Source organism: Fistularia commersonii, chromosome 1, assembly GCF_037954325.1.
Source record: "Fistularia commersonii isolate RoL2024-O1a breed Wild chromosome 1, RoL_Fcom_v1.0, whole genome shotgun sequence".
Lineage (NCBI taxonomy): Eukaryota > Metazoa > Chordata > Actinopteri > Syngnathiformes > Fistulariidae > Fistularia > Fistularia commersonii.
This window is the reverse complement of record NC_141284.1, coordinates 12441607-12453996: the sequence shown is the minus strand read 5'-3', so window position 1 is coordinate 12453996 and position 12390 is coordinate 12441607. Positions and strand designations below refer to the sequence as shown.

At 44.0% G+C, this 12390-nt stretch overlaps 1 protein-coding gene across 1 annotated transcript; it reads right to left on the bottom strand.

The window, feature by feature from the left end:
* Positions 1-5406: 5406 nt before the first annotated feature.
* On the bottom strand, positions 5407-11227 carry tmem39b (transmembrane protein 39B). Its single transcript, XM_086148188.1, has 9 exons — positions 11044-11227; positions 10223-10407; positions 9474-9693; positions 9058-9141; positions 8676-8830; positions 7135-7468; positions 6195-6382; positions 5920-6040; positions 5407-5774 (listed from the first exon to the last, which is right to left on the bottom strand). Exons 2-9 carry the CDS (start codon positions 10351-10353, stop codon positions 5541-5543), a joined length of 1467 nt encoding a protein of 488 aa, XP_086004314.1. The 5' UTR covers positions 10354-10407; positions 11044-11227; the 3' UTR covers positions 5407-5540.
* Between the last annotated feature and the right edge of the window lie 1163 nt (positions 11228-12390).

Below are 12390 nucleotides of genomic sequence, written 5' to 3'. Positions count from 1 at the left end.
TCCTTCCTCTTAACGGGTGAAACGGTCGGTACCACCGAATCACCACAAGATGACGCCATTGACCTCTGGAAGGTATTTCTGCCATGTTATTTGTATCGTCTTAATTCAAGGTTAATAACCGAATTTGATATTTAATGGCTTGGAAGCATGTGACAAAGACATAGCATTTGAAAATAAACTCTTTTGTCATTGTATATTAGGACTACAACGAAATTGAGGTGCATCTGTGCATTTCCTGTCTGTTTGGTCACACACAGGCTCACACTGAGCAACTGAGCATCCCACACAAACACACACACACACACACACACACACACACACAGAGCTCAGATGAGTGACTATAAATGAAAATGAATTTGACTTTACATTTTGTCACTGGTTGTGTATGCTTGAATAATGTGTCCATTTCCATTATACTGTATCTGCTCCAAGCTACTTTGAATAACTTTTGAGTGTCAGACCTTCTTTGTCCTCAACATTTTTTGTCTTTACACATTTTGATATATTGTAGCGTGTTGTGGGGAGGCTGGCCGGCAGAATCACAGAATCCTTTGTGAGTGATGATGACTGTTGGAAGCTTCTTGTGGTTCTGTGTTAGAGAACTCCATTGTACAGCTGTACAGTGCCGTGTTTGATGTGTGACGCTAACCTGCACTGTTAGTTGTCGTAACAGGGGGCGCATCCTCAGTCTAACTGTGAGCGCTGAGAAAGACACCCGGGGTTTCCCCAGTTCATTGACTGAAGACTTAACACTATCTCTCAAAGATCATAATCCTGAGAACAATTTGTCCTTGACTCCAATTGCTACTTTGCCAAACCCCAGCTCCTAAAACTGCATTTATGCTTGAAGATGAGCATTAAGAATGATCAGGTAGCTGTTATTATATTTGGATTAGTGGCAAAAAAGGTAAAATTAAAGGTGAGATCCACCATATTTATATTCAAGATACTTTAATACACATTATCAATGCATGCATTATCTTGTCCTCTGACTATTTGAGCATGTTAGCTGGATTCAAACAACCTTTCCATTTCCCCCTTTATTTAAACCATAACCTTTTTAGTGTGTCCCTGGATTATTGTGTTGTGTTTTTTTTTTGTTATTCAGTGTATTTGTATGTTAGCATCCATCCATCCATCAATTGTCTACCTCTCATCTTGGATCAGGTTGCAGGGGCAGCAGCTGAAGCAGAGAGGCCCACACCTCCCTCTCCCCGGCCAATTGGACCAACTCTTACAGGGGGATTCTGAAGCATTCCCAGGCCAGCCTAGAGACATAGTCCCTCCAGTGTGTCCTGGGTCTTCTCTGGGGCCTCTTCCCAATTGGATATGCCCAGAATGCCTTATCAGGGTGGCGGGCAGGGGGTATCCTGACCAGTTGTCGTGGAGGAGCAGTGACTCTACTCTGAGCCCCTCCCGGATAGCCAAGCTCCGCACCCTATCTCTAAGGGAGAGCCCTACAGAAAAAACCTCCAGTCACTTGAATCTGTGGCCCTGTTTTTTCGGTCACGACCCACAGCAAGGTAGGAATGTAGATCAGCTGGTAAATTGAGAGCTTCGTCTTTTGGCTCAGCTCCTTTTTCATCAGGACAGACATAGTCCGCATCACTTGCTGATGCTGTCTGCCTGTCCATCTCCCCCATAACATCCAGAGCCTTTGGGAAACCAGGGCAGATCTCCTCCACCCCTGCCAAGGAGGAGATTTCTGATTACTTTTGCAACTTAAGCCCCGGAAATAGGACAGTCAACGCCAGAGTCCTCTGACTCTGCTTTCCCGTTAGAAGGCATATCATCGGGATTAAGGAGACCTTGGGAGTATTCCTTTCACTGATCCACGATGTCCCGGGTCATGGTCGGCAGCTCACCAACTCCATTGTACACAGTTGACATGACGTACAGCTTCCCCCTCCTGAGCCGCCGGATGGCGGACGTGACTCTCCTTGGCACCTTCTGACAGTCATTCTCCATAGCTTCACCTAACTTCTGCCAGTTTTCCTCAGAAATCACCACAGCTGCATGCTACTTGGCGTGCCTGCACATGCTGGCTGCCTCCGGAAGCCCATAGGCAAGAAAGGCTCGGTAGGACTCCTTCTTCAGCTTGACGGCATCCCTCACCGCTGTTGTCCACCAATGGGTTTGGGGGTTACCGCCTTGAAAGACACCCACCACCTAACGACCAAAGCTCTTTTTGTCTACCACTTTGACAATGGAGACACAGAACTTGGCCCACTCAGACTTTTTGTGCCCAGCCTCGCCCCAGAGCTTCAACATAGCTCTGCCAGAAATGTGAGTTAAATCTCTTTCTAACAGGGGACTCGGCCAGACGTTCCCAGCAGACCCTCACCATACATTTGAGTCCCCCAGGTCCTCCCCCAACATCAGAGTCAGCTCACCATTAGACGGTGATCAGTTGACAGCTCCATCCCTCTCTTCACTTGAGTGTCCGGAACTCGCAGCCTCAACTCTGATAATACGACTACAAGGTCGATCATTGAACTGTGGCTGAGGGTGTGCTGGTGCCAAGTGCATATGTGCACACCTTTATGTCTGAACACTGTGTTCTTTATGGACAGTCCATGACGAGCACAGAAGTCCAGTAACAGAACACCGCTCGGATTCAGATCGGGGGGACTGTTCCTCCCAATCATGCTTTCCAGGTCCAGATGTCACTGCCAACATGAGCGTTGAAGTCGCCCAGTAAGGCGAGGGGAGTCCCCGACATGAGTGCTCTCCAGCAGCCCTTTTAGGGACCCCAAAAGGGGTGGCTATTCTGAACTGCTGTTGGGTCCATAGGCACGCATAAGAGTCAGAACCTGTTCCCCAACTCAAAGGCGGAGGGAGGCTTCCCTCTTGTCCACAGGGTTGAACCCCAACATGCGGGCGCCGAGACAAGGGGCAGTCAACATCCCCACACCTGCCTGGCACCTCTCAACTGGGCGACTCCAAAGTAGAAAAGAGTCCAAAACCTCTCATGGCCTGGTTCCAGAATCTGAGCTGTGCATCAAGCTGACTCCGACTATATCCAGCTTGAAGCTCTCAGCCTTTGTGCACTAGCTCAGGCTCTTTCCCCACCAGAGAGGTAACGTCCCATGTGCCAAGATTCAGCTTCTGCAGCTGCTGATCAGACCCCCAAGGTCCCCCACTCCAGCCACCACCCAGTTTACATCGCACCTGACCCCCATCGCCCCTCCTACAGGTGGTGAGCACCGGGGAAGGTGTTGCCCTTTCAGGCTGAGCCCGGCCTGGCCCCATTTGTGCAGGCTCGGCAACCAGGCGCTCGCCATCAAGCCCCGCCCCTGGGCCTGGCTCACAGAAAGAGCCCCAGTGACCCGCGTCCGGGCAAGGGAAAACCATGCCCGTTCGTCTTATTCATCATCAGGGGGTGTCTTCATGATTAACACTTTGTCTTTATGTTTGCACAATTTATTTGATAACATTTTGAGGTACTGAACTTTTGGTTTTCATCTTTGAAGGTGAAACATGGACTTTTCACTCTTTCTCCAGTGTCATTTGGCCACAGTATATACAGTATTTTTTCCCAGAAGAAGATCAGTTCATGACCATGGAGGTCAAAAATGCAAGAAACAGATGATACCTCTGATGACAAAAATAGACATTCCTGCTGAGTCCTCAGAAATTTGTCAATATAAAAATGTATCAGATATCAACACAGCTGGAAATCTGTCATGAAGAAATCAATTATCAAATTACTAGTTGTAAATATACTTTGAATACATTGTAGTGATTGTTAAAGAGTAATTGCTGAAATTGTTAGCTACCTAGCTAGATCAAGAAGTTGGAGGATTTCAGGTGCTTGGGATCAACATTCCAGAGCAACAGAGAGTTTGGAATAGAGGTGAAGAGACGGATTCAAGCAGGTCGGAATGGGAGGAGAAAAGTACCAGGGGTACTATGTGATAGAAAACTATCGGCCAGAATGAAAGGAAAGGTGTACAAGACAGTGGTGAGACCAGCGATGCTGTATGGACTAGAAACATTTACAATGACGAAAAGACAGAAGGCAGAGCTAGAGGTTGCAGAAATGAAGATGTTAAGGATCAGGAATGAGGTTTTCTTTGGGAGTGACCCGGATGGATAGGATCGGGAATGAGTCTATCAGAGGAACAGCATGTTGAATGTTTTGGAGAGAAGGTCAGAGAAGCTAGACTGAGATGGTTTGATCATGTACAAAGGAGGGATAGTGAATATATTGATAGACAGATGCTGGAATTGGATCTTCCAGGCAGGAGGTCTAGAGAAAGACCAAAGAGAAGATTTATAGACGCAGCGAGAGGAGGATACAGAGCATAGGGTTAGATGGAGAGGGTTGATTTGCTGTGGCGACCCCTGTTAGGAAAAACCGAAATGGGAAGAAGAAAGTTAGCTACCTGGCTAAACTTAGGAATTAGAAAATGATTACTAGTAGTACTATTAATTCAGTAGATATTTGTGAAAATAATCATAATGACAGATTCACCAAATGGCCAGCAACAAGATGATGAGGCACAGTAATCTCAATAGTACACTGGTTGTGACAGGAAGTTTTCTGTCAGGTCCTTGTGATTATACCGATTGCACCAAACCTGGCATAATGTGGTGCCCAGGAAATATGGACGTCAAAGACACACGGTGATAATGGGAAAAAGAGTGGAAGGGCCAGGCACAAATACCGGTACTTAAATTAATGGAGACAGCAGAAAGATTCCTTTTAATGACAACTGGACTCGATAGACAAGTTTAAATTTATCTTATTTTATTTATATTTTTAGCTTGTTACTGTCTGTTCTCTGTATTGTATGCTGCTGCTTCCCAGTAATTTCCCAATTCGAGGATCAATAAAGTACATCTTACGTTATCTTGAACTGATGGGCTGGAACAGACTGCATTTTGACGATGAGAGAAGCCCAACAAAGCCTTTTTTTTTTTTTTTTTTACATGTAACCGATAAACAATGAAGAAAATAACCCTGTTTGACCCCACAACTTCAGTCTTTTACAGTATACTGTGGTCCACTTTGTGACATCACATCCTGTATGGCAAATTAAAGAAGGCTGAACTGGGAAAGAAAGAGCCTTCGGAGAGCCTTGTTATGTCACCAGTCTTTTAAGGAGGGGCAGTGGAATGAAGCAGACTTTAAACTGAGAAAAAAAATGTATTGGTCTATTTCCCCAATTGACTGCAGTTTTAGAAAACCACTTCACATTACCTGGCTCCCCCCACCCACTTAAACAACCAACTTTAGTCCCTCATCAACACAGCACTGCAGCATTTGTACTATGAACAGTACCAAAGTTATTGGTGCATCTTATCTTAAGAAAGGCCGCAGAATAGCAGAACTTTACATGTTCCGCATACGTGAACGTCCTGGGACAGCAAGAACATAAAAAGGACGACATACATTAAAAACAATACAAAAATATTTCTTTTTATTATGGCAGAACAAAACAAAAACATGACACAAAATGCAGTTGTAGAAAAATACATAGCTCTCAAGCATGCTTGTCTTGTTCCAATGTGAGTGGGCCCAAAATAATTTAGATCTAACTGACTTTCTGGTCTGAGGATCTGTTTGAGTGAGAGTATGCCTTTCCAAGGACTATTCTGTCCCTTAAGAGCTTGAAGAAGGCATAGTAGTTGCTGAAGAGGATCAGAGCCAGTGATATTGTCTGGTGCCACTTTTCTGAGCATATCAGTGAGTATAGTTGGTAGAATATCATGGCTCCCTCGAGGATGATGAGTATGTTCAATATTCGTAAAGGCTTGTTGAAAAAGAACTAGGGAAAATAAGAATAAAAATAATTGAACAAAATCAAGACCTGGCACTTGCCAATACAGTTGAAGTATAATAATTGTACTTTGAACATGATAAATCAGCTGATTCCAAAAGTGTTGGCATGAAAGTAACAGATGTATACTCACATAGAAGCGATAATGTGACACATCTGATGGGACTGCAACGTTGTAGTGACCCATAGCTTTGTAGACGTTCTTATTGTGTTTGACCAGGACTCCCTGGGGCCACATGTACTCTTCTGTCCATCTATTAGAAACAAAAAACAACCAAAACACAAATTAAAAACACAGGCTTTGAATAGTGTGACATCATGTTAATCTTAATCACAGGAATATTTTTTTCACTTTAGCCTCAATTTTCTTATTTGCAACAGCAGTAAAGCTCTATGTGAAGTACACACATGTGCTGGAGAACATTGGAGCAGAGGGCTGGGTCGACTTTTTGCCAGCAGCCAAGGTGGGCTGCGGCTTTGTGGAGCAGATCACAGTATCGAGGCGGCAGCAGGTGTCTCATGAGGATGACAGACGTGCTCACAGACACCAGGATGAAGAGCTCACAGGACCAGCGTTTGTCCACATACTGGGTGCTCTGTGGGAAGAGACAATATAGATATGCAGTGTGATGATGCCTGAAGATTAATGACAGGACATGATTTTTCACAGAAATATCTGATCAGTTGGGGACTCGGACACAAATTTTGTTTAGACACAGATATTTAGTCAGATGTTTCCAATCATTCATTATCTAAGTGAACCACTTAGTCTGCGGACAGGAATGCATGAGATAAGGGAGAGCGTCTCTGCTGTCATTGGGCAAGAGGTGGGGTATACCCAGGACTAGTCACCAATCACTCCCATATTCACACATACGGACAATTAACCTCCAATTAACCTACTGCATGTTTTTTGGAAAGTGGGAGGAAACCAGGGAAACCCACACAGACATGGAAAAGATTCAAACTCCACACAGAACGACCCTGTGTTGGGATCAAACCTCGTATCTTCTCGCAGTTTGGGGGAAGGGTGAAACATTACGCCACAATGCCACCTGAATGCAGGGTTGTGATGCCAAAACCAAGAGGTCAAATGATTATGTTGTTGTGATAGCAAAAAAGGATCTTCCTGAAGTCATTGGTTTCCACAAGACGAAATACATATATCATCCATTAAATAAATAGACGCTGCAGTTAGTTGACAGTCCATTCAGCAGCATTCCACATTTTCGTGTAGAAATGAACTTGACAGTGAGTTGTAGGTTGTGGATACAAATGAACAAAAAATAAGTATTGGCTTGTGTATTAATAGTTAATATCCAGATGTGTAATGCAGTATTCTTCGCACCTTCACAAACCAAACAGGTACAAAGGCCACGTAGTAAGCACTCAGCATGGAGCTGACGAGCACTTCCTTCATCCTCCAGTTGAAGTCCATCTTTAGATACTCCACCTCTTTGCGGATGAGATCCGGTGAGAGGCAGCAGGCGTGAGTCGGCATGACCTGAACACCATAAAGCTGACTTGTGTGTTGCTTCCAGGTTTCCTTCAGGACAGTCAGGTAGTCTCTCCCCCGACTAACACTCCCCACCTCCTTGGAGCCAATGCTGGCAATGGGGGAGAGCGGACCTGCTCGCCGGAAGTCGCAGCTCAGCCGAAAGAATGGAATATACATTCCAAAACTGTTGCAAAAACATGTCATTAATGGATTATTAGACAAGTTGCACTTGCATATACATGTATAATTCTCTTATGGGCTTAATATGACAGCAATCTTCTTATAGCTGCCTATTTCATTGTACCATTGGAATCTCATATCCTCAGTATTCACGAGTTAGATGTCAATTTCAAACGGTTGGGGTTGAGACATCGCACAAATCAAATGTTACGCCACATCATTGAAATTAAATCACAAAATGTCAATACCGACAAACACAAAGGATACCAAAGAACCCTCATTATATTAACCAATGCTTAGAATAAACAAATTTTCAACTCTATAGTGGTTGTCAGCACGGTGCATGGCTGCCACCTAGCTGTGCCAGGAGAGCAGTTAGGGGTTCAGAGTCTTGCTCAACAACACTTAAATAGGCTAGGAGTAATCAGGAATCAAACCAGGATTGTTCAGTTCCAAGGATAATTGCTCTACCCCCTGTGTCACACCGCCCCTATTTTTGTTGTTCTTCAAAAAAATCTGTTGTGGTACTCTGTGATACACTTCAAGGGTATAATGAAGCTACAGACAAAAGATTTAATTCTTGTCCTGTACCAGCAAAAGTCATTTTGTCAAGATGTGTGACTGGCTTTCTTGGGGAAATGTTGCCAGTGACAAGAAAAGTGATTGATACTGTGATCTCTCAATACCTATCCGTGGATCACCACTGTAACCATTTTATCTTTTGCTGTCATTCGATAGGCAGATCACAGAAAGTATATACTTTTGACATCATGATGCCAAAAGAACATGCTCTGTCAGTTCTTTTTGCCAGGTGAAAATTAAGTAAAACATGGGATTTCTGAGTGAAGATCTGGGGTGATCCGCTCAGGTGATCAAGAAGCAATTATCATGATTGAGCTGTTAAAATAATTTTGCCTACTTTTGTTTTCCTTTCACAAAAGTCAATGGTACTTAAATGTGATTGAAAGTGGGCTGTTCATCGACTGATGTAACATTATCTATCTGAGAAATGGAGAAAATCAGCAGAGAGCAATAAGCTGGGACTGTTACACAGTAACTGTAAACACATTAGAAATCAAGTGTCAAATGATAATAAAACGCCCAAAATATCAGAGGACACAAAAATAATACCTTGTCCAAACTCCCCTGAATACCAGAGTGTAGCGCTGCAATCATTACAACCCCCCCTAACATTTCCTGAATGTGCTTACGGGTAGCAGAGGAAGAGCAAGCTGAGGACAGAGTAGGTTCTGAAGAGATATATGAGGGAGCGGCACAAACTCCAGCCGGTCAGTGTCAGTACAGCAAAGCGCGCCATCACTAGAAAGATTGAGTGCGGGAAGGATAGCTTCCCACTCTGCGATGCCTGTGGGGAAAAAAAAGGGGAAACAGTTGTAATTGAGTTTAACTTTACAATTTCACTAAACAAATACAAAAATGTCCAGAACATCCAAACAACAAAATAGCAAGACAAAATCATGACAGTGGGAAAGGCTGGCAATGAAAATCCGACCACTCTAGCTTCCAACAATGTAAGGGGTTTAGGCCGTTATATTACAACTAGTATGGTCCATATCATAAACAAACACTTACCTCTTTAACGATGGCTGCAATTAACCTTCTTGCCAGTATGATGATTATGAACATGAGCATGTTGTAATCAATCAAGTGAAAGTTCTGAAAATTATACAGATATTGGATTATTTTTCAGACTATTACCAAAAAACACTGAACCGAAGTTGAGGACAGTCAGACATGTGAAGCTCTTAATTTTTTCATCACAAATCTGAGTAATGTTAGTCAAACCCATGGGAAAAGATAATATATTACTGAATAAACCAAATGGCTGGCGTTTTGCTGTGCAAGTGCAGGAAAAAAGTTTGATCGTGAATAATTAAACCCACAAGATAGTTTCTTTTTTAATGATACAACATGTTCATCAAGATTATATAAAATGTGCATTAAGGTACATCAAGATTGTGATACTGACAAAATCCCCAGCTGCTCACCAGTGATGTGTGTGAGGGGGGGTGTGATGGGGGGTACCACCATACAGTCTTGTAGATGTTGACGTAATGGACGAAGAGGGCAATTAGGTGGCAGAAGAAAAGATGGAGCTCGAACAGCACATTACGATCCATGGACAACTCTGGGATTTTGCAGTGCTTCAGGGGAACCACCGTCTGTGCTGCCAGCGGGGGGCTGGACATGCATGTTCCTGTCCCGTTCCTACAGACATGGCACAGCATAAGAATTATACAGACCTACTTGTTAAAATATGAAGTGGGATGAGTGTAGTTCAAGGCACCATAGTGTCACATAACATTCTAGCAGCCGTCACAAACAATAATATACTTTTGACACAAACGTTTTCATGACAATACCTTTGCAGTACCAATGGGGAATATTTGATCTGTCTGATATGGGGCATTTCCATTCCTGGCTAGATATTTGTTTTGAAATGGAACTGCAACCAATGTGAGTATTGTGTCTCTCTTTAGAAATATCTGGCATATTGTGTACCAACAGGAATCACTTGACATTTCTTTCCAGTTGTGGATACAGATCGCAGTCCTCATTGGAGGTACAGTGAGACGTCAGACCTAACCTTAAAATAGGTATTCAAGGTGAGAGCTGGCAAACGGTGGGAAGGATTGTCATGCAAGGTAAACAGATACTGACGGCGAAACAATCCATAAATATCAGAGGTGTACTTAAAGCAGTACCGAGCGTGCCGTGTAAATAAATCCTGACTTACCTGGTGCGAGACCGGACCCCTGTGACAGGAGAACTGGTGGAGTGGTTGCCATTGCTGACTGAGCCTGGTTCAGCACTCAGTGGGGGTCTGCAGTATGTGGTTCGGTTTGCTCCTCTCCTTCCACCGGCCATTGCAGACACACCCACGGCTAACTTGTGTGGTCACTTCTCTCGTTACTTTGGAACCTGTTTACAGTAGAGGCAATGAGACCATGCGAATCAAGTGCATTCAACAAATACATCACTGTTGTGGTGATGCGTTGGAATACATTAAATCTATGTGGTGTGCAGCAAGAAGGGTAGGATTTGATGACAATGCATAACGTGGAAATAAAATTAAAGTACAGTATCGCGGTGTGTTGTAACTGCAAGAATAAACCGTGCCATTGCAAGACTTTACAAGGACAAAGTAAGAACACCTGGAATGCATAAAATGATCTGGCGCCCTATACGATCTGAACGTGATACATGTGCTTCATAAACAGCGCTGAACAACCAAAAAATCCACGAGCAGCACAGCATCCACTAATTATAGTGTTTGTTATTGCGGAAGCTGCCATAGCAAGCTAGTTCTTTAGCAACATCATTCGAGCTCACCCCAAGTCAAATCTCCGTGGGGAGCAATTTCCGTGTGAACCACGAGGCAGCCGGTGAAAACATCGAGGGGCTACACAATGAAGACCCTCCTCTGTCCGCCAAGACCATGCTTGACTAAATACAAAGATGTGAGGCCTAGTCTAACAGTGCCTCGGGCTGGCTAACTGTGAGCTAGGCTAGTTAGCTAACCTGTCTTGCTAGCCAAACAAGAAAATAGTAGCTTACCAGAGGCAAAGTCTGCTGAGTCGGTGTTCGATTCTTCTCTGCTGCATACATTTAGTTTTTAAACACAATGTGTGTTCGCAATATTTATTGAAAAACTGACGTCATTTTTATTGACTCCAAAGAAGACACTCATTGTTGATGTAAAGCCAGCTTCTGATGGATAGGGGCGCGGATGACTATCGACCTGTGGGAGGAGAGTCATTTAAAGGGACATATCAGAGGTACAATTTGGCCAGGAAGCACATGTAAATTGAATTTCATTTTAAATGATCTTTCATCTAAAGTCACTCATACTGAGTTACGTGCCTGTCATTTATTAATATAGTATATCTGTCGTCTTTTCCCATCAGGGGTTGCCACAGCGAATCAACCTTCCCCCCTCTTACCCTATTCTCTGTATCCTTCTCTCTCGCAACAACTACCTTCATATCCTCTCTCACTACGTCCATAAATCTTCTCTTTGGTCTTCCTCCAAACCTCCTGCCTGGCAGCTTCAATTCCAGCATCCGTCGACCTATATATTCACTATCCCTCCTCTGTACATGACCGAACCATCTCAGTCTGGCTTCTCTGACCTTCTCTCCAAAACATTCAACGTGCTGTTCCTCTGATAGACTCATTCCCGATCCTATCCATCCGGGTCACTCCCAAAGAGAACCCTAGCATCTTCATCTCTGCGACTTCTAGCTCTGCCTCCTGTCTTTTGGTCATTGTAACTGTTTCTAGGCCATACAGCGTCGCTCGTCTCACCACTGTCTTGTACACCTTTCCTTTCATTCTGGCCGATAGTCTTCTATCACATAGTACCCCTGACACTTTTCTCCACCCATTCCAACCTGCTTGAACTTATCTCTTCACCTCTTTTCAACACTCTCCATTGCTCTGGACTATTGACCCGAAGTACCTGAAATCCACCAACTTCTTGATTTCCTCCTTGAACCCGCCTCCTCACCTCTTTTCCACACTGTCTGTTGCTCTGTACAGTTGACCTAAGTACTTGAAATCCTCCAACTTCTCGATCTCCACTCTCTGTAGCCTCACCGTTCCACCCGGGTTCCTCTCAGTCACACATATATGCTGTCCTGCTGAGACTAACCTTCATTCCTCTCCTTTCCAAAGCATTCCTCCACCACTCAAGATTTCCCTCAGCCTGTTCCCTACTCTCACTGCAGATTACAATGCTATCTGCAGACATCTCCCTTATCCTTCAAAATGGGCACCATCACACTTCTCCATGCCCTTCCTGATGGAATCCTCTGGATTTATCCGGGCTTGGGACTGGTTCAGGGAGACAGTGGCTTGTGCCCCCCTGAGGCTGCATTATTATTGAAGTATTTCTATACTGAA

Excerpts from the sequence above, each read along its gene's own strand:
- tmem39b (XM_086148188.1), bottom strand. The coding sequence starts at position 10,353 with ATGGCCGGTGGAAGGAGAGGAGCAAACCGAACCACATACTGCAGACCC. Across the intron at positions 8,831-9,057 it reads TTGCAGCCATCGTTAAAGAG|GCATCGCAGAGTGGGAAGCT; the intron begins GTAAGTGTTTGT and ends TTTTCCCCACAG. Across the intron at positions 6,041-6,194 it reads TCCAATGTTCTCCAGCACAT|ATGGACAGAAGAGTACATGT; the intron begins GTGTGTACTTCA and ends TGTTTCTAATAG.